Genomic DNA, 24,868 nt, shown 5'->3' with positions numbered 1-24,868 from the left:
CAGAGGTATACACCACCATGCCTGGCTAACTTTTTTATTTTTAGTAGAGAAAAGTTCTCGCTATGTTGCTCAGGCTGGTCTCGAACTCCTGGGCTCCTGCCTCGGCCTCCCAGGGTGCTCGGGTTACAGATGTGAGCCACTGCACCCAGTCAAATGCCTGCTTTTGATGCCACTTCACAGCCAGCAACTGGAGACCAACTTCTTTATCTCCAAGTCTCAATTTCTTCATCTGCAAAATGAGGATAGCAATTGCTCCTTTGCAGTTTATTCTGAAAACAGAGTATCACCCCAACTGAGTACCCCTGAGGGCCAGGCACCGTGCTGAGTCTGCCCTTTAGTTATAACCTCTCTAAATTTTCACAGCCCTACCATGTAAGAGATACTATTACCCCATGTTAAAGGTGAGGAAAAGGGCACAGAGAAGTTTGGTTATTTGTCCAGGGCTGAACAGCCAGTAAGTAAAAGTGTATATGCTTTAACGTCATCAGCATTCCCGACATGAGATGACCCCCAAGCCCCCGGAGATATTTGGCAACATCTGTCAAAATTTTTGGTTGTCACAACTGGGGGATGTGATTGGCATCTAGTGGGTAGAGGCAGGGGATGCTGCTAAGTGTCCAATAATGCACAGGATGGTCCCCACAACAAAGTACTATCTGGCCCCAAATGTCAATAGTGCCAAGGCTGAGAAGCCTGCTCTATGCTATGCTCCCGAGTCAGAAAGTTACATGAGGACTTAGCACTTAGTGCTCCATGAAAGGTAGATACTGTTGTGGTTTTTGTTATTATTACATTTTGTCTCTATGGCTGGGGGTTCCCGTGGCTTCCAGGGAAGCTGAGTTCCCTTGGCACCACACCCACACTGTGATCAAGAACCCCGTCTCTAGGTCAAACATGGTGGCTCACACCTGTAATCCCAACACTTTGGGAGGCCAAGGTAGGAGGATCGCTTGGGCCCTGGAATTCAAGACCAGCCGGAGCAACATGGTGGAATCCTGTCTCTACAAAAAAACACAAAAATTAGCCAGGCATGGTGACATGCACCTGTGGTCCCACCTACTTGGGAAGCTGAGGTAGGAAGATTAGATTACTTGAGCCTGGGGGACTGAGGCTGCAGTGAGCTGAAATTGTGCCAGTGCACTCCAGCCTGGGTGACAGAACGAGAGCCTGTCTCAAAAAAAAAAAAAAAAAAAAAAAAAGAACTTGGTCTCTGGAGTCCATTAGAGTATCATACATCGCATTAAGCAATGATTTATTGAGCATCTGCTGCTACATGACAATCCTGTTCCAGGCAGCACAGACACACGGAGGTGCCCCCTGCCCCTATGTGGCAGCCTGGTGGAGAGACAACTTTAGACAAGGAAACACACAAGCTCAGAGATAATAAGATGTTACAATGCATGCCATGATGTGAAAAACCTGGGCACCATGAGAGAGAAGACGAGGGAAGACCCTGATGGGGTCAGGAGGCCAGGAGGGCTTCTCTGAGGGTGTGACATTTAAGCTGAGCCCTGAGGCTGGAGGAAGGAAGAGCACTGTAGGCGGAGAGAACAGCTGTGCCAAGTCCCTGAGGGGGGAACCGAAAGCCAGGCAGTGCAACGGCAGACCAGTGGGGGAGGAAGAGGGGAGTAGAGTGTTATGACCTGGGAAATGTGAGCAGGTAGAGGCTACATTAAGAAGTTTGCTCTTTGACCAATAAAAGCCCTGGAAAGATTTTAATCAGAGCAGGCCTGCCCTTCAGAAAGTGGCTCTTGAGGTCCAGGCACAGCCCTGTGTGGAAGACAGTGTGTGAGGCTGAAACCCAGAGTGTGTCATCATCTGGAAACAACCCTGCAAAGGTGAGAGGTTTGTCACAGTTACACAACTTTAACTAATGCACCTTCCTCCCCGCAAACTCTAAGCTGGTTGTGAAACATGACGATGGAGCATTTTGCATATGTTACAAAATTATTGTTAATGCTCATTCATTTTTGGACAAAGACCAGCATCAGTCACTGGAAACACCTGTTTGGGTCACGAGGCTTGTCTTCTGCCAGGAGTGGAGACTTTCCCACAGACTTCTTGTTTCTTCTTGCTGCTTTTGGGTGACTCAGCCTATGACACTTTTGCTCCTCCTGAAATCTCCATATCTTGCCTTTCTCAAATTCCAAGGTAGCCTTTGCGCAACATATCACTCTCCACTGACTCCTGTCCCATCGGGGCCCATAGTGGATGGCTGTATGGGGGCCATGTGACTGAACTCCTGATCCTCGTTTCAGCCCATTCATGTGACATGCATGGAGCTCTTCAGCAGGGACTTACTGACCAGGACAAGAGCTTGAGACTTTGAGGGGATCTGATTGTCACTGCACAATCAAGGACAGTATTCCCAAGAGTGGATGTTGCTCAAGATAGTCCAAGGAATTCTATGAAGAAAAGGACTCCACAGACAATAAATTTTGGACACCCTGTTTCAACACAGTTAAGCAGCTTTTTATAATTACAGGACTTTTCAGAACATTTAATATGCTAATGTGCATTCTAAATCTCCAAGAAAGAATGATGCATATGTATCTTTTCTTCCAGGTGCATCTTAGAGACTGGTGTTTGCAAGTATATGGAGCAGGAAACTTCATCCCGAAGATGGAGACCCCGGGGCTGTCAGCAGGCGTTAGGCAAGTGACTCAAAATTCCCAATTACCAGCAAGAGAAGCCAACTGAAGGATGAGACAGGGTTTCTGCCTTCCCTGGGTCCTCCAGTACTACATGGAGGGGTTGGAGTGAACCTTCTGGAGGTGGGGTCAATGACTCTTGGAGGTAGGGGAAAGCTTCCTTTGACCCAGTTGCACACAAAGACAGAAAATGTGTTTGCATGGGCATTGTTTAACCTGCTTAAAAGAATGAAAAGCTTTTAGCATTTTTTTCTTTTTCTGTAATTACTAAAGAAGTACATGTTTTTGCAAAAAAAAAAAAAAATCAAACAATATACAAGTATATAGAGTAAAAAGTGGAAGTCCTCCTTTCATCTCCTGCCCTGCATCCCTCCCTGCACCCTGCAGTGTTCCATATTAAGGTTTTGGTATGCCTGGTTCAGTGGGTGAGAAGATTAATCTGGAGTCAGCACTCTGAGATTGAATCTCAGCTTTGCCACATGCTAGCTCTGTTTCCTTGGGCACAAGCCTCACTTTGCTCATCTCTAAAATAAAGTAGCCATAGGAAGGGCTTGGCAGGTGTGGGATGAGATGAAACACAGAAAGCCCTAATGCAGCACCTGCACCTAGTTGGATTCAGTTAAATTTGGCCGTTAGAATTTTCCTTCCAGAATCCAGGCATTTTTTAAAAGGTCCAATTTCATTCAATGGATGTGCTAATTCGAGAATGGGGTCCATCTCTTAATCTGTTCATGTGACTCTTTTTTAAGTCCTCAAGGGCAGTTTCTATGCAGAAACCACTATTTAGAGGTTTACTTTATTTTTTCAAGTTCATACTCAAATTGTCAAAGCTGGAAATTTAAAAAAAGCAGATTACTTGACTTTCTTTATTCTACACATTAGCTCGTTTTTAATGCTAGGAACTAAGAACTTTTCTAGGACTTTGATGGAATGATTACTATCTTAGAAAATGCCATGCCTCCACAAATATATATGCCTACTATGTACCTGCAAAAATTAAAAATAAAAACTTTGTTAAAAGAAAAAAAAAGAAAATGCCATGCTTTTAAGTTCAGCTTACAAAAGTTCTCATTCTTTTTATAAATCCAGCTAGAATTTCCAGATAAAATACAAGTTGCCCAGTTGAATATGAACTACCCCAAATTCAAATCTACCTACTGTTCTATATTTTTATTTGTTAAATCTGCCAATCCTAAACCCAACAAACCTAAATAATTACTTATAAGGGGTTTGTGGCCAATTTATAAACATTTTATACTTTATTTAATATGCCCTATTTTCTTTTAAAAGTTCTTCAATTGTCTGAACTAATAAAAAAGCTACTTTTAAAAAATACTAAATCATTTGAATTCTAATAAAGTAAACAAACAAAACATTGATGATAACCTAAAGTGTTTATAAATGTTCCAGAACTGTATTCAGACAAAGGTTTCAACGTAAAGTCATGAATCTGAATCAAACCCTACCAAGTGCACATTTTATAAGAGAGTTACAAGATTTTCTATATAGTTGGCCCAGCAGCTCTCATTAAGTCCATGAAATACCGCATATTCCATCTTAAAACACACAAAAAGATTATACCATGGCTCTGAGTCTCTTAAACATTTCTACACTTTAATTCTAAATCTTTTTTTCTGGTTGGAAGATGCCCATTCACCGAGAAAGACAATTAACCATTCCCTAGAGCTCCTTTTTTTTAATTTTTGTTTTTTATTGAGATGGAATCTCACTCTGTCGCCCAGACTGGAGTGCAGTGGTGCAATCTTGGCTCACTGCAGCCTCTGCCTCCCAAGTTCAAGCCATTCTCCTGCCTCAGCCTCCCAAGTAGCTGGGATTATAGGCGCCCACCACCACGCCTGGCTAATTTTTGTATTTTTAGTAGAGACAGGGTTTCACCATGTTGGCCAGGCTGGACTTGAACTCCTGACCTCAAGTGATCCACCCACCTCAACCTCCCAAAGTGCTGGGGCTACAGGAGTGAGCCACTGCGCCCGGCCCAGAGCCACCTTTACCAGAGATTCAACCAGGCCTGAGGTCTTAGGTTGCAGACAACAGGGAGATTCATTGCAGCACGAACTCAGGAAACTATTTCCTTCCATGTACTATTTGGGGTTATCTTATAGAATTCCTGGCATGCTTGGCCAGTATGCTGCCTGGATGTATGTTGGGGATATATGTATAATTTTCCCTGTGGCTGTGGCCACAGACCCATCACCATAAGAGGGGTTGGTCCACAGATCCCGATGCTGGCTTGAAGTTATTCTTATTCCCTACCCTTTTCACAGAATTGTCTTTGCCAAAGTCCATTAATATACCTTGATTGGATTTTGCTTTTTTTTTTTTTTTTGCTTTACAGATCTTCATAGTTTCCTGCCCATATCTCTAAAAGTCATTTTGCTTGAGTTGATATCCTGCAGTTCTTACAAGACCTTTCTCTCCCAGGGTCACACAACTCTCGCCAATATTAAATTAATATCAGCTTCAATCACGGGTCTCTCCATGGGTTTCACGGGCTATTTGCTCGCAGAGTCCAGGGACATTTTCCTCATCCATTCCATCAGATCCCCAATTGCTTTCTCTGGCAACACACTGCTAGTATTTGTACAGTAAAGCTGCCTTAAAAAATTAAGTAATTCAAACTACTCTTGACCTTACTTTACACCACCAGGGCAATTAGAGTCACAGTCTGGGTGTGTCTGAGGACAGCAGGCCGCCAAATCCCAGTGATTTAGAGAAAACCGAGCAGAATTTCCCATGCCTCCTGCCTCATTGTCCCCCAGCAGAAGGTTCCGTCACCCCAGGTGCCCTCTAGGGTGGACCACTTCCGAGTTCATCCACTGTCAGGAAAAGGCACATGGCATGCAACCGCAGGACCGATGACTAGATGTCAGAGCTGGCTCCCGGTTGGGATATGAGTGACTTTGTGGAGGATGGCGCCTAAATGAGGCATGCCAATTTCCGCACCAGGGTGACGAACATAGGGGCTCCTAAAAGGCTAGCCCAATGTATCTGTATTTCCTTGGGGATTAAAACCCATGATCTTCAGTTCCTCAGAGAACTGAAAGTTGCAAGGAGAAATCCAGTAATTCCTGTTATCTGCAGGCTTTATAAGTCAGTGTAGCCTGCGGAGGTGGCCAGAATCCGGCACTCCAAGCACTGCTGTCTTCTCACGGAGTCTTGAAGCCAGAGCAGCGCCAGGATGTCACGGGAGCTGACCCCACTGCTGCTTCTCCTCCTCTCCATCCACAGCACCCTGGCCCTGAGGATCTGCTCCTTCAACGTCAGGTCCTTTGGGGAAAGCAAGCAGGAAGACCAGAATGCCATGGATGTCATTGTGAAGGTGAGCCCCTTTCCTGGGAGAAGGATCCCAGACACCCCTCACACCCTCTCTCCTGTCTGCAGACTTTAAGAGACTCAAGGAACTTAAAGTTGGCCCTTAGGGGGAATATAGAAGCTGGCTTGGAACAATAACCACTTCAACTCTCTGTACCTCCTGCCGTCATCTTAAAACAGGGGTGATAACAATGGTTCCCTCCAGGGTTGCTGGGGGGACTACAGGAGTTGGCAAATGGAAAGCTCTTAATGTAGTATCTGGCTTATTATACCTTCTAGATAAGGGTTAGCCATTATGATTTTTATTGCTATTTATTGAATGCCTGTATCAGGCACTATAAACACATGGTTTCACTTCATAATCTTTATGAAGAGGGACTATTACTCCCCATGTAGAGGTGATGAACAAAGAAAGATGAAGTAAGCTTATACAGCTACTCCTTTTCACCAGCAAAGCCCAGCTCCTTTCTCTCTCTTTCCTTTTCTTCTTTCTTTTCTTTTCTTTCTTTCTTTCTCTTTTTCTTTCTTCCTTTTTCTTTCTTCTTTCTGTCTTTTCTTTCTTCTTCCTTTCTCTTTTTCTTTGTTTCTTTCTTCCTTTCCCTTCCTTACTTTTTTCCTTCCTTCCTTGTCTCTCCCATCCTCATCATCCCTCCCTCTCTCTGTCTTTCTTTCTTCTTCTCCTCCTTCCTTCCTCTCTCCCTCTCCTCTACTTCCCCACTCCTTCCACCTTCACTTACGCTTTCCTTGGGTGATATACCCAATGTCTGGGGACACTGCTTTCTTTCTCTGGAGTCAATTGACTCCCTTTATCCTACAGGTTAATTAATTTTTGATGCTGGCAACTTAACCCTTTCCCAGGACTCTGGAAAGGTACTTATTACCTTAGGAAACCTGAGACACCATGGTGTGGTAGGGGGGCCAGGAGCCCTGGGTCCAGATTCCACCTACCAGACTTGTGAGCTTGGGAGGCCCTGCCCCTCCCTGAACCACGAGCTCCCCTAGTAAAATGGCGACCACATCCAAATACCACCTGTAGCACTGGCTGGTGAAGAGAACTCAGGGTGCCTGAGGCACCCAGCAGAGCCTGCAGCAAGGTGGGTATTCATGAGCCAGAGCCGCTGCTGTTGCTGTCATTGGGAAGGAGGATTGGAGTGAGGACTGGCAGGCTCTGTTCTTCCTTGGACGAGCCTCTCAGACCCGGGTGGCCCTGCCCTTTGGGAGGTAACCAAGGCCTTCTAGATGGTGTTGTTTAGCCAGGATAGCAATGCCAAGCCTGTGAGAACCATGACAAGATTGTTCAATGGGAAACCCTGACATGCAAGGCAATGATTTTCCCCACTTCACACATGGCCCGTGGAGCCTGGGTAGCCACTGAGTTCCCATCTCCTTCCTCACTGATGAAACCCGGCTGTCTTTTTGTTCCTTGGTGAGTCCATCATGGGGGCTTGAACTCTGCATCTCCCCTGAGCAGCTGTGTCCTGCAGAGCATGTCTGAAGTCCTCACCCTCCCCATCCTACCAAGAGGCCATCCCCAAAACACTGCAAGAGCTACCCTACAGGGCACTCACAGTCACCCGAGAATGCCAGGCATTCAGAATAGGATTATCTCTAGCGCCCATTGACCAAGCACCTCCTATAGGTGCTAATTTTTGTATTTTTAGTAGAGGCGGGTTTCACCATGTTGGCCAGGCTGGTCTCGAACTCCTGACATCAGGTGATCTGCCCATCTTGGCCTCCCAAAGTGCTGGTATTACAGGCGTAAGCCACCGTGCCCGGCTGGGACTGTATTTTAACAGTTCAACATGGTGGGCTTTGTAGTCACGCAGACCTAAGTTCAAATCCTGACTCTACCACCTATCCTGGCTGTATGACTTTAAGCTAGTCACTCAACCACTCTGAGCTTGGTTTCTGCCTATGTTTAATGGGCTAATAAGCATAGTTACCCCATAGGGTTGTTGTAAGGCTCGGAGTAGGTTTGCAGTAAATGTCAGCTTTTATAATTATTATCATTATAATTATACCTCTTTATTTCTAATCCAGTCTGTTATCTTTGCTTACTAAGGGCTTAATAAATATTTATTATTATTATTGTAATTATTCAAGCAAAGCCAAGAGGTAGGATATTGTGAGGAGGTCATGAGCAAGGGGCTCTGGGCTTGAATTACATAGGTTCAAATTCTGCCTCCGCCACTTTCTAGTAGGGTGATTGGGAGTGTAATTTACTCAACTTTCTCTGAGTCTCACGCTCCTCTTTAAAATGTACATAACAGAAGCACCTACCTACCTCAGGGAGTCCTTCATTTAGTTCAGAGAAGAAATTATTTTAATAAGCACTCAGTGCAATACTTAAAAACAGTAAGTGTCCAATAAAAGGTTTTATTTATCTGTGGTAAATGACCTCAAACCCCTGGGAATTCTCTTTCTTGCAGGTCATCAAACGCTGTGACATCATACTCGTGATGGAAATCAAGGACAGCAACAACAGGATCTGCCCCATACTGATGGAGAAGCTGAACAGGTAACATGGGGAAGGGTGGGCCCTCTAGGGCTCAAGGTCAAGTGCAAGGGCATCTGAAAACCCCTGGGAACTGAAAGTAATGTGAGATCCCGCACTTGACCACCAGTTCACACAGCCAGTGTTGCCCAGGAGTCCAGCTCCCTTAGCCACGGTCCTGAGAACTTTCAACCAGTTGATTTTACTGTGATAAAATAGAATAGGGGAAATAGATGAGGGATCTGGACACAGAAAGAAATGAAAAAAGCAGATAAGGCTGAGCTAAAAAGTACAGTTATGAAGAAAATGTTGGAAAAAAGAGAAAAGATTAGAAACCAATAGTAGAAGAAAGATAATAAAATTACAATATGCTCACACACAGGAATATTATGCAGCTGTTAAAAGTCATGCTGGTGGCCAGGTGTGGTGGCACGTGCCTATAGTCTCACCTACCTGGGAGGCTGAGGTGGGAGGATCGCTTGAGCCCATGAGGTTTAGGCTATAGTGAGCCATGATCACACCACTGCACTCCAGCCTGGGCCACAGAGCAAGACCCTATCTCTTAAAAAAAAAAATCATGCTTGCTACAGAATAAGTTAGAGCTAAATATTCCAGCATGGAATAATGGCCACAATATATTGAAAAAAAGCAAGTTGAGAATTGCAGGTAAAATAGCCCATTTGAGTCATCATGTTACATGAATAAGGGTGTGTTTGTGTTTCCATGTGCATAGAGATGAAAGACTGGAAGGATGCTCTCCAAACTATTAATAGTGGTTACTTCTGGGGGGTGTGATCAGAGAGCTGTGGTGAAAGGGGTTAGTGAAGGAGTGAGGGGCACTTGCTTCTTATTTTAGTACTTTTTAAATCTGAGACTCTGTTGCCCAGGCTGGTATGCAGCAGCAAGATCTCGGCTCACTGCAACCTTTGCCTCCTGGGTTCAAGTGATTCTCCTGCCTCAGCCTCCCAAGTAGCTGGATTTACAGTCACACACCCACTATGCCTAGCTAATTTTTGTATTTTTAGTGGAGTCGGGGTTTTGCTATGTTGCCCAGGCTGGCCTCAAATTCCTGACCTCAAGTGATCTGCCCCTCTCAGCCTCCCAAAGTGCTGGGATTACAGGTGTGAGCCGCTGCACCTGGCCATCTCAGCAAGAAACACTTAATAGGGACTTTTGAACAAAAGCCATGTCTGGGTCTTGGGCAGGAGCAAGATGAGATGGTAGATCCTGGTGCCATCATCCCCCAGGCTCTGGGCTTATCCATCATAGGGAAGGAATGTGTAGGACAATTGTAGGGACAGGCAAGAATCCATGTCAGTCTGCCTAAGGGCTTCCCTTATAGTAAGGGAACTGAGTGGGGGACCTGCCTGAGTCACCCAGCCAGGAAGTGGCCAAGCCTACCTTTGAACTTGCGTCACATCTGATCTCATAGCCAGTGCTCTATTCTTTGTCATCTCAGCCTTCCTTGGAGTGTCCCCAGTCAGGTTTATGGGAGACTGAGGGGACAGGTTTGTGGGGGACTGAGGGGACAGGTAGGCTCCAGTCATCTCCTCCACAGTCAGTCTGGGGTGAGTCTTTTCACCACCAGTGGTCTTGGCACTCCCCAACCTATCTAGACTGTCACGGACTCCAAGCAGAGCCAAGCCTGTTTGTCTCTTTATCCCCCACAAGCCAGGATGGGCCTTAGTCACTTTGCAACTGAGTCACCACAAGCAGTTTGCTAACTCAGGACTTGGCAGGCTATGTTCAAAATAGGGCCAGTCTCCCCAAAGTGGAAGCCCGGCAGAACCTACTGTTCACACTCCTGGGGCCCCAGGGGCTAAGTCTGCCTTAGAATACTGCATCTGAAGTCCCAGGAATTTCTGTAAGGTCTAAGTTGGCCCCTAAATACCCCTTCTGCTTTTTTTCCAACTGAATCTGAGAATATGCTGCAGCTTTAGACATGCCCTAGATCTTTTTGTGAGCAGATAGAGTGAAATTATGTTAGGCTCTGCCCAGAGTGGAGTTATCAGCAGGTTTGGTAAACACACAGAAAGAGTCCGCTTTCCCTGGTGCAGGTGAGGGGCAAGTTCAATGGGACTTCATGGCTGTATCCCCAGCACCCAGGATATAAACAACAGTGAATTGAAATCATGGTCCCAAAGCTTGTAAAAAAAAATGCCTGGAGGCTTTCAGAGGAGAGAATATTCCTGCTTATCATAAATGCTCAGGAGTGGTTCGTGGACACGGACAGGTGGCCTGATGACATTTATTCCACCAGAAAGCATGAGCTGCAGCTGCAGCCATGGGCATGAGTGGGGTCAGGGGCTGATTCTGGCCCAGATTGTCTTCTAGGGTCTCAGTGGCCTCCCACAGGTACAGGCCAACGCATGCGGGTTTTGGGGTGAGTTGGATCTAGGTTCAAATCCCAGCTTTGGGTTTGCAAACCATAGAAAGGGGGTAATGGTAACACTCTCCTCATAAGGCAAGAAATAATGGCTGTAAAGATCCTGGCAGATGCCACATTCCAGCCAATGAATGGTGGCTCTTCTTACTGGACTCAAAGGTTATGATGAACAGTGGCCCTTCCACATGATGCCATTGGGCGTATGGAGGCAGATTGGAAAGAAAGGAACATGTACAGTAGGGGAATGTTTATTCTTCAAGATGCAGTGTTAAATCTTTGTTTTCTAGAAATTCAAGGAGAGGCATAACGTACAACTATGTGATTAGCTCTCGGCTTGGAAGAAACACATATAAAGAACAATATGCCTTTCTCTACAAGTAAGTATCACCTATGCTCCCTGGAACATGGCCACCAATAAATCGTGAATTGAATCAAAATGCATGTCTTTTCTTCAAAACCAAATTTTGATTTCTAACCAGTTCTCAGTGTTCATCAAAATAATTGCTGTCAAAACTAGGGGCTTATGCAAAGTATTAACTCTTCAAGCTGAAAACACAAGGGGTCTCCAAACACCTAATTTGTTGGTTGGCTCCATGGTTGGCAGGCCAGGAGTTCTTTACTCCTCATAGTCAAGTCCTGGCCCAGGGCTGGAAAGCTGAGGTTCTCAGCACAGCTGATTCCTGAACCTCGTATTCTTTTCCTCTTCCTGCTAGTAATTTCTTAAGTCTGAACTTTAACATTTGGGTGCCACAGATAACTAGTATGGCTCAGATCTTCAGCTCCCAGATTCTCAACAGCTCCCTGGCTGTTGAGAAGAGTTGACTTAGCCTTGCTCTCAGGAAAACGATCCTGTGCTTGAGCCTGCTCTGGAGTCTGAGAAAGCCATGGGAACCTACATCTCTGCTTCATGAAAGTAGTAAGAAAAGGGCTGACTCAGCTGGGAGGACTTCCTTTTCCTTCTTATAGGGAAAAGCTGGTGTCTGTGAAGAGGAGTTATCACTATCATGACTATCAGGATGGAGACGCAGATGTGTTTTCCAGGGAGCCCTTTGTGGTATGGTTCCAATCTCCCCACACTGGTAAGACCCACAGGCCTCTCTCTCTGGGACCTCCCCAACGGCCCATGAATGCGCAGCAGCCTTGAGCATGAGCTCAGGTTTATGCAGCCCATTAGGGAGGCATTAGGCTGGATGTGACAGTGCATTGCTTCTAATACTTCAATGTAGACGATGCAGTTCAGTGTGATGGCACCAGGCTTGCTTCTCAGAATGCCATGACTCAAGACTTCCCCAGCCCAGAACACACTTTCTGGAAGCAATGGTAGTCCACTCTCTTTGGAGAGTTTAGGCTCATGGAAATTGTTTTCTGCAATTCCTTGGTACCTGTCAAGTACAACTTTTCCTTCCTTTTTAAAAATCCTGGCTGGGTGCGGTGGCGCATGGCTGTAATCCCAGCACTTTGGGAGGCTGAGGCGGCTGGATCACCTGAGGTCAGGAATTTGAGACCAGACTGGCCAACATGGTGAAACCCCGTCTCTACTAAAAATACAAAAATTAGCTGGGCATGGTGGTGCGCACCTGTAATCCCAGCTACTCGGGAGGCTGAGGCAGGAGAATCACTTGCACCAGGGAGGCAGAGGTTGCAGTGAACCGAGATTGTACCACTGCACTCCAGCTTGGGCGATAGAGTGAGACTCTTGTCTCAAAAAAAAAAAAAAAAAAAAAAAAAAAAAATCCTAAGCCATGGCTTAGGTGAACCCCTAGCCTAGAGGCTCACTCTCCCTCCAGTCACTGCATCGCAGACTCCTCCACAGGCTGCAGCGGGTGAGGAAATCCAAATGGATTGCTCCCTGAACTCCAACAACAGTACTTGTACTGGCCCCTGATTAAGTGCCAGCCTCCTGTAATCCTTGCAATGACTACAAGGTAGGGAGTAGGATTATCTCACTTTACATTTCAGGAAACTGAGATTTAAAAAGGCATGGAGTCACCCAGCTACTGAAATGGACAGGCCAGGGTTGTAACCCAGGCCACCACCTCAGGAGCTCATGTTCTTTTTTTTTTTCTTCTGTTTTTGAGATAGGGCCTTGCTCTGTCATCCAGTCTGGAATGCAGTGGCATGATCTTGGCTCACTGCAACCTCCACCTCCTGGGCTCAAGCAATCTTCGCACCTCACCCTCGCAAGTAGCTCAGACTATAGGCATGCACCACCACACTCAGCTAATTTTAAAATTTTTAAATAGCGAGATAGGTCTCGCTATGTTGCCTAGGCTGTTCTTGAACCCCTGAGCTCAAGCCATCTGCCTGCCTTGGCTTCCCAAAGTGCTGGGATTACAGGTCTAAGCCACTGTGCCCAGCCAGTGGTTAACATGCAATGTTATGCAATGCTCGATGGAGTCAAGAATCAAATATTTTTTCAGTACCTACTATGTACCAGGCTCTGTTGAGGGCACTGGACAAGACAGAGGAGGTGACATTGGGCTGTGACCTGAAGAAGTCAGCCATACAGAGGGCTGGAGAAAGGGCATTCCACGTGGAGGGCACAGTGAGCACAAAAGCTCAGAAGTGGGAAGGAGGCTGGAATATTTAGGGGGATCAAAAAGAGGATGGGGGAGTGCAGTGGAGGCCTGAGGAGGAGAGCTGGCAATGAGGACACGTGGGGCCCTGGATGCAGCCTGCTGGGCTGAGTTCTGGCTCCTCTCTGTGTGACTTGAGCAGTGACCGCCCCACAGCCCGTGTCTGTTGAGGTAAGAGTGGGAATCCAGGCTGAGAATGAGGGGAAGTCCTAGGAGGAGCTGCTCAGAAGGCGACAGCTGCTGTTAGCAGGTGGGCCAGGCACGGCTTCTGAGGCTCGCGCACATTGCCACACTCAGGCTCTCAGTCCTCCAACGGTGGGGGAAGGTTTTCAGACACTTCACAAAAGTCTTTCGTGAAGACCATGCTAATTTTTAAATAGCTTTTTGGACCTTTTTTTCTTAATTACAAAGGAGTATAAACTGACAAGCCTCACTTTTTTTTTTTTTTTTTTTTTAGACAGAGTTTCGCTCTTGTTGCCCAGGCTGGAGTGCAGTGGCGTGATCTAGGCTCACCACAACCTCTGCCTCCCAGGTTCAAACGATTCTCCTGCCTCAGTCTCCCAAGTAGCTGGGATTACAGGCATGCGCCACCCCCCCCCAGCTAATTTTGTATTTTTAGTAGAGACAGGTTTTCTCTATGATGGTCAGGCTGATCTTGAACTCCCGACTTCAGGTGATCCACCAACCTCAGCCTCCCAAAGTGGTGGGATTACAGAAGTAAGCCAACACGCCCGGCCAATTTTTTTTTAACTAGAAAATGTGCGACTGGGCTCGGTGGCTCATGCCTGTAATCCCAGCACTTTGGGAGGCTGAGATGGGTCAGTTTATACTCTTTTTGTAACTCCCAGCTGGGTGTGGTAGCTCACACCTGTAATCCCAGCACTTTGGGAGGCTGAGATGGGTGGATCACCTGAGGTTGGGAGTTTGAGAGCAGCCTGACCAACATGGAGAAATCCTGTCTCTACCAAAAAAAAAAAAAAAACAAAGTTAGCCAGGCATGATGGTGCATGCCTGTAATCCCAGTTACTTGGGAGGCTGAGGCAGGAGAATCGCTTGAACCTGGGAGGCAGAGGTTGCAGTGAGCCGAAATTGTGCCATTGCACTCCAGCCTGGGCAACAAGAACGAAACTCTGTCTCAAAAAAGAAAAGGAAACCTTTAAAAAAAAAAAGAAGAAAATACAACCATAAATATATGCAATTTTTCCTGTCAATTAAAAAAAGAAAGAAGAGGGATAAAATACATCAGAAACAAAAGAAAATACAGATTTGCCACACACACAAAAAGGGGAAAATAAAAGCACTCACAATGCCAGCATGGAACACAGTTGTTATAAGTAAAATGTTTATTTAGAAACAGAATGCTTGTTCCCTGGTACTGCAAGGAAAAATCAACATTCAGATAAAAAGTTTTCTCAGCAAGCCAATTTTACTTTCTGCAGAAAGGGTGCTCCTTGCAGATGGAACAATGGCGAGAGCACACCTGAATAAAGGAGGGAAGCAATTTTTATCCTTTACTCAGCTTGTCCCTGCTACTGTGTCCTGTCTCTCTATTGGCTGGAGCGAGACCACACAATCTAAGCTAACCCGACTGGCTAATAATTTAAACCTTTCTTAAATAGGTAAAGGCAAGGGAGAACAAAGGAAAAGAGGAAGTTGCTTATACCAAATAGGGAAGGGGCAAAGGCTGTGAGCTGGAATGTGCCTGCGAGCTGGAATGTCCAGCACAAATATCTTGGTTAAGGTACAAGGACATAGAATGTACTATGTGCCTCTGAGCATGTCTAACAGCTACATAGGATAGAGCTTAACAAAGAGTTATTAGCACAAAGCAAGGAGGCTTGAAGGAAGTTAGTCTTTAAAGGAAACTATTATTTCTAACACTTATGATTTATTCTTTAATAAGAAGGGAAACTTTGAAGAGGAAACTTTTTTACTTTCTACAACAGTCTACCAGCTTTCTCTTAGCCATGAAGGGCAACTGGGAGAAATGAGTCTTTCGTGTACTAAAAATAGGCAGCCTAATGACCCCAAGATCATTAAAATCTCGGCCACTGGCTGGACCCTCTGGGAACTGGGGACCCAGACAATGCAGCCTGTGCCTTCTGGAGGGGACAGCCTGTTTCCCTCCAGCAGTGTTTATGAGACCTTGACAGGGGAAGTGTGTGACCCCCGCCTCTTTCCTGTTTCTCAGCTGTCAAAGACTTCGTGATTATCCCCCTGCACACCACCCCAGAGACATCCGTTAAAGAGATCGATGAGTTGGTTGAGGTCTACACGGACGTGAAACACCGCTGGAAGGCAGAGGTGATGACTGCTGTGTCAGCCGAATTCCCATCTAGCAGGGGCAGGCTCTGGTCCCTGAGTGGGATGAGTACCTCTCCAGGGAAGGGGAGAGGGAAGGGCATGTGCAGGCTACCACCACTTACAGCATTCTTTAAGGCCTTTCTTCAGCCCTAAGTATCCGTTTTGCTAAATCTGCCTGGGTACCCTGCATGTGGGCCTTGGGAATTGCCACACTTTCCCATTAATAACAGATGCCAACATTTACTGAGTGAATAGCTAGTGCCAGGCACTGTGCTGAGACTTGACATGGACAAGTTTATTTAATCCTCCCAATAATCCCTTGAGGTAGCTACAGTACCTTTCTCATTCCCACTTTGCAATTGAGAAGTGTGAGGCATAGAGCAGTCAGGATTGTTTCAGTTGCAAGGGACAGAATCTTAACATGGCTCATGAAAAAAAGGAGCAATTGATTGGTTTGTGTAACTGAAATGTCCAGGAGTACTTCAGGCATAGCTGGATCCAGGGCTCAGACAAGGTAATCAGAGCTTGATTTGTCTCTTCCTTTCTATCTCCTGGTTGCCCTTTCCTCTGTGTGGCTCCATTCTCAGCTTGGCTCCACCCCTGGGATGGCAGGACAGCCACCAGCAGCCTCCAGACCAAAATAAATTTTCTTTCCCACAAGGCAACAAATACTGTGGGACTGAGTCTCATTGGCTCTGACTGGGTCAGGTGTCCATCCCTGAACCAATCATTGTGATCAGGGTGTTGAGATACTCTGATTGGCTAAATCTGTGTCCACCCCAGCTCCACCCCAAACTCAGTTTGAGGTGGAGGAGGGATGGGTGGTCTCCCAAAGGAACTTGGGGTGCTGTTTTCACAGAAGGGGGCACATATTTGCCATCCCTATAGGCTCAGTTCTTTCCACTTTTGGAAGAGACCACTTGTGGCTGTGAGGGGCTGTGAAAGCTCTTGGTAAATATGGAAGTGCACCCAAGGGTTCTTCTTCTGTATTTCTCTTTTCTCGTTTCGGAATGTGACTCCTGTGATCCCCCTTCCTCCTCTTGAGTTCTGCTGCTCAAATGCAAAATGAATCAAATAAAGTGTGAACATAGTCCATCAGAGCTGGGGCATGGAAAAGACCAGGGGTGTATTTCATTGCTTATTAATAAATAGGTCAAAAGAAAGATTCATTCTTTCCAAAAATTATGAAATCATTCACTTATTAAACAAGAATGTATTGAGCATCTATTGAGTGTTGGGCTGTGGGGAGGCATCAGTGGCCTAAAAGTGAACAAGAGGGGAAACTGCTTCAGTGAAGCAGACTGGGATGTGATTCTTTTTTTTTTTTTTTTTTTCCTTGAGATGAAATCTCGCTCTTGTCCCCAGGCTGGAGTGCAATGGTGCAATCTCGGCTCACTGCAACCTCCACCTCCTGGGTTCAAGTGATTCTCCTGCCTCCCGAGTAGCTGGGATTACAGGCATGTGCCACCATGCCTGGCTAATTTTTATATTTTTAATAGAAATGGGGTTTCACCATGTTGGCCAGGCTGGTCTCGAACACCTGACCTCAGGTGATCCACCCGTCTCGGCCTCCCAAAGTGCTGGGATTACAGGCGTGAGCCACGGCACCTGGCTGGGATGTGATTCTTGACTTCACCATTTGAACCTCCCAGTCCTGTGGCCTAGAGCAGGTCACTTAATCTCTCAATCCTGTTTCTATAGAAGTTAGTGGGCCCTTGTACCTCCTATTGTTTATTGCTGCGAGGTGTAAATTTAAAAACACCTAGTGCTAGGCCTGGCACATAGTGAATGTTCAGCAAATCATGTCTATATTAGCAGAAGCTGGTGATCACTGAGGTTAAGGATGACACTCTGTCCTCAACTGAACCCATCAATCACGGGGAAAATTGTGATCACCAAGGTCAAAATAAAATGTTCTTGAAGAAAACTCTGAAGTCAGCAATGCCCCACCAAACAATAGCACAAACAAGGAAATCTGGCACTTCCTCTGGATTGTGGAATGTTGAAAATTCTGTTCCAAGAGCCTTGCAGGGAAAAATATTTCCAAGATAGGAAGTTTCTGTTGGTGGCCTTGGGTGGGGGTGGACAGCTCACTTGATGGTCCCCTCCCCTGAAGATGCCCCCACCTCCTCAAGGGACTGAATTTTCACAGAAATAAGTTTCCAACTTCAAAACAATAGGAGAGAAAGAGTGATGCCAGGGTTGTCAATACACCACCCAAATTCACTTTTCCTGCTTGAAAGCAAAAGGCGTTGATTCATTCGTATATTTACACCCTACAGTAGTTTGAGCCAGGGACAAAAGATGTGAGGGAATAGATTCACTGAAATTTTTTTTATCCACACCTGACTCTGCATGCTGAATTATGGAAATGTGGTGACTAAGAACAGCAAACATTCTCCTTCCTGTTAAGAACATCTTCCCTGGTACGCACTCGCCTGTCATCGACTCATCAAAACTGTGACTCAATTTTAAACAACAAAAAGAAATTTTTAAAGACCTTATATTCATTTGCTAGAGCTGCCATAACAAAGTACCATACTGAAGACTGGGAAGTTTAAACAATAGAAAGTGAGTTCGTCACCGTTCTGGAGGCTGGAAGTCCCAGATCAAGGTGTGCCAGCAGGGCTGGTGTCTTTTGGGGGCCTCTCTCCTTGGTTTGTAGACGGCCATCTTCTTCCAGTGTCTTTACATGGTCTTTGCTCCACTTTTCTGTGTCCTAATTTCCCCTTTTTACAAGAACGCCCGTCATATTGGATTAGAGCCCATCCATATGACCTCATTTTACCTTAATTCCCTCTTGAAAGGTTCTATCTCCAAATACAGTCGCATTCTAAGGTGCTGGGGGTTAGGACTTCAACATAGGAATTTGGCCGGGGCGGGAGCAGGGGGTAGACAAGATTCAGCCCATAACAGACCCTGTTGTTTACTGGGCCTGGGATGCAGAGTCTTTGCTAGAGTCCAGTGTGAAAGCATTCTGCAGCAGCACCCACCAGGTGACAGTTCCAAATCTTGTCTTTTAGAATTTCATTTTCATGGGTGACTTCAATGCCGGCTGCAGCTACGTCCCCAAGAAGGCCTGGAAGAACATCCGCTTGAGGACCGACCCCAGGTTTGTTTGGCTGATCGGGGACCAAGAGGACACCACGGTGAAGAAGAGCACCAACTGTGCATATGACAGGTAGGAGGCCCTGCAGGGTGCTGCTGGCTCACCACAGTGCTTGGTGTGCACTAGGAAAGATGCAAGGTGGCTGGGCACTGTGGCTCACGCCGGTATTCCTAGCACTTTGGGAGGCCTCGATGGGTGGATCGCTTGAGTACAGGAGTTTGAGACCAGCCTGGGCAACATGATGAAACCCCGTCTCTACAAAAAATACAAAAATTAGCCAGGCATGGTGGCACACACCTATACTCCCAGCTACTCAGGAGGCTGAGGTGGGAGGATCGCTTGAGCCCAGAAGGTGGAGGCTGCAGTGAGCCAGGATTGCACCACTGCACTCCAGCCTGGGTAACAGAGTGAGACTTTATCTCAAAAATAAAAAATAAAAATAAAAATATGAAAAGCACACTGCTTGGAGAGCTGAGTCAATTAAATGTCAGGCCCCTCTACTGGGTACCACATGCAGTGTGTGAACCACAGGACCCTATGCAGTGGCCCTGGGCACTGTAGCTTAGCAGAGGTAAGCACTGGCTTCGGTATCAGATAGGCCTGGATTTAAATCCTGACATTACCACTTCATATGTCCGTGACCAAGAGACAAGCTCTCTGTGTCTTTCATTTCCTCACCTGTAAAATGGAAGTTATCCTAGTGCCTCACTCATGAAGATCCGATGTGGAGTAAATGAAATAACATGTCAGGCTGCTAGCACAATGCCTGGCATATGGCAAGTGCTCATTACATTCATGGGCTGTTCATTGTTCCATCACAAAGACTTACCGCAATTGATTCGCCCAATCCCCATCATTAGGCATTAGGTTATTACCAAGGGTTTGCTGTTATAAATACTGCTAAAATCAATATCCTCTGTGCATTTTGTGCAAGTATTTATGATTTCCTCAGGAAGCAACCCTAAAAATTAGACCAATTAGTGCAACGGTATTTATATTTTTAAAGCTTTAGCTACATATTCCTAAATGCAATGCATACATTTAAGTCCTAGCATTCCCTCGTGCTTTTTAAAGTCCCTTCAGGGATTTTCAAACAGCTTTCATCTTTGCTCCTTCAATGGGGACAGAGGGGGGAGTGCCTGAGGCGTGTGAATGTTAGTGATCTTCCATCACAGAGACCACAGGTGGGGAAACCCCTAGGAGCCTGGTCCCAGGTGGTGGCCACAGTTCCCAGAGCTCAGCCTGCCACGAGGAAGTGTGAGATGGCCATCTGCATGAGAGCCACCAGGCTACTCGTTTTCACTTCCTCTCGGAGTTTTTTTTTTTTTTTTTTTTAGACAGAGTCTCGCTCTGTTGCCCAGGCTGGAGTGCAGTGGCGCAATCTCGGCTCACTGCAAGCTCCGCCTCCCGGGTTCACGCCATTCTCCTGCCTCAGCCTCCCGAGTAGCTGGGACTACAGGCGCCCGCCACCACGCCTGGCTAATTTTTTTTATTTTTATTTTTAGTAGAGACAGGGTTTCACCATGTTACCCAGGATGGTCTCGATCTCCTGACCTCGTGATCCGCCCGCCTCGGTCTCCCAAAGTGCTAGGATTACAGGCGTGAGCGACCATGCCTGGCCTGTTCCTCTTGGAGGTTTTGAGGCTGGTGTTTCCTTTGCAGAAGTTATCACTCTGCAAAGTGGGAACCCAAGGCGGGGAGTTACAGGGGTCTAAGTGCCCAGACCCCCTATTTTGAAGGACTTCCAGCAAAGCCGGGACGATGGCCACTCACTCACTTACACATGGCAGTTGTGTGCCCATGGGTAGGTCAAGTCCCTTCTCCAGCGCCATTCTTCTCCCCTGGCAAATGAGTGGGAAGTGATTGAAAATGATACAGAAGAATCAGAAGGCAACATGGCCACAGTAGATCAGGTGGGGGGTAGAACAGGTTAGAAAAAGATGTTTACTAAAAGGATCCTGATTTTATACACATGTATCCCAAAGGATGGTGGGATTACATGTGACATTTTAAAGATTCATTTCTTATTTTGATGCTCTGAATTTTGTTTCTCATAACAACATGTATAACTCTTGTGCCTCTTTTTTTTCTTTTTTTTGAGACAGAGTCCCGCTCTGTCGCCCAGGCTGGAGTGCAGTGGCACGATCTTGGCTCACTGCAACCTCCGCCTCCCGGGTTCAAGCGATTTTCCTGCCTCAGCCTCCCAAGTAGCTGGGATTACAGGCATACACCACCATGCCCCGCTTTTTTTTTTTTTTTTTTTTTTTTTGTAATTTTAGTAGAGATGGGGTTTCGCCATGTTGGCCAGGCTGGTCTTGAACTCGTGACCTCAGGTGATCCGCCTGCTTTGGCCTCCCAAAGTGCTTGGATTACAGGTGTGAGCCACCATGCCCGGCCTCTTGTGGCTTTCAAAAAGTCATAGGCCAGTTGTGGTGGCATATGCTGTAATCCCAGCTACTTGGGAGGCTGAGGCAGGAGGATCACTTGAGCCCAGGAGTTCAAGGCTTTAGAGCAACATGATCACATGCCTGTGAATAGCCACGGCACTCCAGCCTGGACAACATAGTGAGACCTGTCTCAATACAATAAAATAAAAAGTAAAATTAAATAAACGGAGAAAATAAAAAGCCATAAAAATGATGTTTTAAAAATGTAATTAGACAAGATGGTCTCAATTCCAGTCTTTGTTCCATGTTCACATATTTATCAAACACCTCTCATGTGCTGAGTGCTGGGGGAACATGCAAAGATGCCCAGGATCTGGCTGGTGCCCTGGACTGAAAACTTCACATGAACACTGGCCTGGTCCTGCACATCCCTAGAAGAAGTCAGAAATGGAAGAGCCTTTAACATGTCATTCTTTGCTTTCTGAGTCTTAAAGAAAGCTTTCACAAATGTCTAACTTGATGCGAAGAATTTACATTTGGGTTGAATTAAAAGCCGTAGCCCGGGCCGGGCGTGGTGGCTCACACCTGTAATCCCAGCACTTTGGGAGGCTGCAGCCGGTGGATCACGAGGTCAGGAGATCGAGACCATCCTGGCTAACACAGTGAAACCCCGTCTCTACTAAAAAATACAAAAAAAATTAGCCAGGCGTGGTGCCGGGCGCCTGTAGTCCCAGCTACTCGGGAGGCTGAGGCAGGAGAATGGCATGAACCCAGGAGGCAGAGCTTGCAGTGAGCCGAGATTGCACCACTGCACTCTAGCCTGGGTGACACAGAGAGACTCCGTCTCAAAAAAAAAAAAAAAAAAAAAAAGCCGTAGCCCCGGAGCGGTGGCTTACACCGGTAATCCCAGCACTTTGGGAGGTTGAGGTGGGCGGATAACCTAAGGTCACGAGTTCAAGACCAGCCTGGCCAACAGGGCGAAACCCCGTCTCTACTAAAAATACAAAAATTAGCCAGGCGTGGTGGCACACACCTATAATCCCAGCTACTTGGGAGGCTGAGGCAGGAGAATCGCTTCAACCCGGAAGGTGGAGGTTGCAGTGAGCTGAGATGGCGCACTGCACTCCAACCTGGGCGACAGAGCATGACTGTGTCTCAAAAAAAAAAACAAAAAAAAAGTTAGTTGTGCTGGTGATGTTAGCAAATGCAGATATCAAAACTGTTGATTAGAATGGGGAAGGCCCAGTGGTCACTCATGAAATGGCAGTTTGACTCACCTTGCCATTCCTCGGGAAGTCACTCAGGACCACGTAGACCACAGCTGCATCACCCAACTTGGGATATGTTAGTTTGTTTCCAAAACTCATTTGACTACCTCATTCTTACTTTTTGTCATTATTGCAAAGCACATATACTGTGATTTTTCTCAATATTTTCCATTAAATCGCTTAATTTCTTGCTGAAATAAATTTTTAAAAGAAATTTCATGATACTAGCATGAGTAAGAAAGCAGCAGCATTTGCCATAAATTGAAGGTAACGTAAAAATTAAGTCCAGTGAAAATCACGCCTTGTTAAATTCTGCCTTAATTCTCTTGCCTGCAGAATGCTTGGAGATGGCAGCCTACTCTCTGTCAACACGGGACTGAGGGAGGTGTTAAAGACAAACCAGCACCTCCCTGAGAATTTCTCCATAATCAAATCAGGGAAAGTGAAAAATAATTGAAAAAGGAACAGCGTTCTCAGTACGCAAGTCATTGTTGTGTGGGATAGCGTGCGTGTGTCATATAAAATCTTCTCCTACTCCACCAGAACATTGCCCACACTGGGAGACAGTGTCCTGGTGTCCACAGAACCATGGCAGGGACTAATCCTATTTCACAGTTGTAGGCACTGTCCTTTAGGGTCACAGGCTAAAACCAGGTCTGGACTTTGAGTGCCACATGAAAAGGCCAGACTGCTCGGTTAATTCCAGACAGCAAACACAGACCTTGGTTTGATCTCAGCAATCACAGGTTGGATTAACACAACTGTTTTCCCTCCCCTTGTTCCAGGATTGTGCTTAGAGGACAAGAAATCGTCAGTTCTGTTGTTCCCAAGTCAAACAGTGTTTTTGACTTCCAGAAAGCTTACAAGCTGACTGAAGAGGAGGTAAGGTTGCCATCTTGTCTTTCTATGCCATTGTCCTGGAAAGATGAGTTAGCTTGGGCAACATGATGAGACCCCATCTCTATGAAAAATTCAAAAAAATTAGCTGGGCATGGTGATGCATGTCTATGGTCCCAGCTACTTGGGAGGCTGAGGTGGGAGGATCACTTGAGTCCAGGAAGTGGAGGTTGCAGTGAGCCAAGATCGCACCACTGCACTCCAGGCTGGGCAACAGAGTGAGATCCTGTCTCAAAAAAAAAAAAAAAAAAAAAAAAAAGATGGGTTGATGTCACCCTTTGAGGTCACCACTGAAGACACAACATTGGGCACTAGACCTTGGCCCTCAATGCCTATGATTCTGTGATTTGAGGCCCCTCCAAAATTTCTGATCGAGCTGGTCTTGGAATGACGCTTACCAGTGAGTGTTCTGTGGGGTGACTTCGGGCATTTCATCTCCCCTCCCTGGTCCTGAATTTGCTCATCGCTAAAATGAAAGCATCTCCCAGGCATCTCCTAATTTCCATGTCTACCTCCCCTTTCTCCTTATAGGCCCTGGATGTCAGCGACCACTTTCCAGTTGAATTTAAACTACAGTCTTCAAGGGCCTTCACCAACAGCAAAAAATCTGTCACTCTAAGGAAGAAAACAAAGAGCAAACGCTCCTAGATCCAAGGGTCTCATCTTATTAACCATTTCTTGCCTCTAAATAAAATGTCTCTAACAGATATGAACTGCTCCCTGTACTTAGGAAACAAGAGTGATCCAACTGCTTTCATTTTTTGACCTGAATTTATTCTGACTTGAGTCAAATTGGAAGGAGAATCTTTTGTATCTCTCTTGGTCTCATACCTCCCCTGAATTGTCCAAAAGGGAACCAGGGGCATTTGTAGACCAAAATGATGATCTTCATGCCCTGAGCCAGAGCCCCATCCACTGTCACTGGCCCTGTTCAACTCTGTCATGCGAGAGGCTGCAGGGGGAGGAAGAGCGTCAGCTTTCAGTCCTCATGAGGGGTCCTGTTCCACACGCAATGACCAGAAACACCAAGGCCCCAGCTGCCCCTGTGATTTGGGCAATTAACTGTTTTAAGAGTCTGCCCCCTCCTCTCTGAGGTCAGGCCACCATCACGTCTCACAGTGTTGAGGGATAAAGGCCACTCCCACCTGGTTTCTCTGCCTTCGAATTGTCCTCCAACTCAGCCAGCCCAGGAAGCATCAGTGTCATCCTCTGAAATACTAATCTGACCACAGCCCACCCTCAGTCCCACCCTCTGCCCATAAATCCTTCAGCGGCTCCCATCACCATCGGAGAGAGCTCAGTCTTGGCCACCATGAAGGTCTCTGCTATCTGGCATACTGCGCCAGCCCCACCTTCTGCCAGGGTCCCACCCTGAACCCCTGCTCCAGGAGGCTGTCCTCCGCCCTGCATACCCCATGCTCTCCCTCCCTGGGGGCCTTGGCTATGCCCCCCCCATGCCCTGC

The 24,868-nt window shown here is 46.4% G+C and overlaps 1 protein-coding gene across 6 annotated transcripts; it reads left to right on the top strand.

The window, feature by feature from the left end:
- The first annotated feature begins 1,595 nt into the window (after nt 1–1,595).
- DNASE1L3 (deoxyribonuclease 1 like 3) lies at nt 1,596–24,112 on the top strand. Of its 6 annotated transcripts, none has more exons than XM_063805931.1 (11): nt 1,596–1,838; nt 2,259–2,460; nt 2,566–2,654; nt 5,901–5,991; nt 8,414–8,502; nt 11,152–11,241; nt 11,831–11,943; nt 15,632–15,744; nt 18,768–18,925; nt 23,294–23,390; nt 23,937–24,112. In XM_063805931.1, the coding sequence occupies exons 3-11, from the start codon at nt 2,623–2,625 to the stop codon at nt 24,051–24,053; spliced, it is 900 nt and encodes a 299-aa protein (XP_063662001.1). In that variant the 5' UTR covers nt 1,596–1,838; nt 2,259–2,460; nt 2,566–2,622; the 3' UTR covers nt 24,054–24,112. The 6 variants fall into 6 exon arrangements, with proteins under 6 accessions (XP_063662001.1, XP_063661998.1, XP_009443989.1 ...); XM_063805928.1 differs by having other exon boundaries at nt 1,609–1,838; nt 5,754–5,991; XM_063805932.1 differs by lacking the exon at nt 1,596–1,838 and adding an exon at nt 2,069–2,151.
- Nucleotides 24,113–24,868: the final 756 nt, after the last annotated feature.

This window comes from Pan troglodytes, chromosome 2 (assembly GCF_028858775.2).
Source record: "Pan troglodytes isolate AG18354 chromosome 2, NHGRI_mPanTro3-v2.0_pri, whole genome shotgun sequence".
Classification (NCBI taxonomy): Eukaryota; Metazoa; Chordata; class Mammalia; order Primates; family Hominidae; genus Pan; species Pan troglodytes.
This window is presented reverse-complemented; position numbering and strand designations above follow the sequence as displayed.

Bases quoted from the DNA above. Each gene is read 5' to 3' on its own strand.
- DNASE1L3 (XM_063805928.1), top strand. From the start codon at position 5,851: ATGTCACGGGAGCTGACCCCACTGCTGCTTCTCCTCCTCTCCATCCAC. The intron at 11,242-11,830 runs GTAAGTATCACC...TCCTTCTTATAG, and splicing joins CAATATGCCTTTCTCTACAA to GGAAAAGCTGGTGTCTGTGA. The intron at 18,926-23,293 runs GTAGGAGGCCCT...CCCTTGTTCCAG, and splicing joins ACCAACTGTGCATATGACAG to GATTGTGCTTAGAGGACAAG.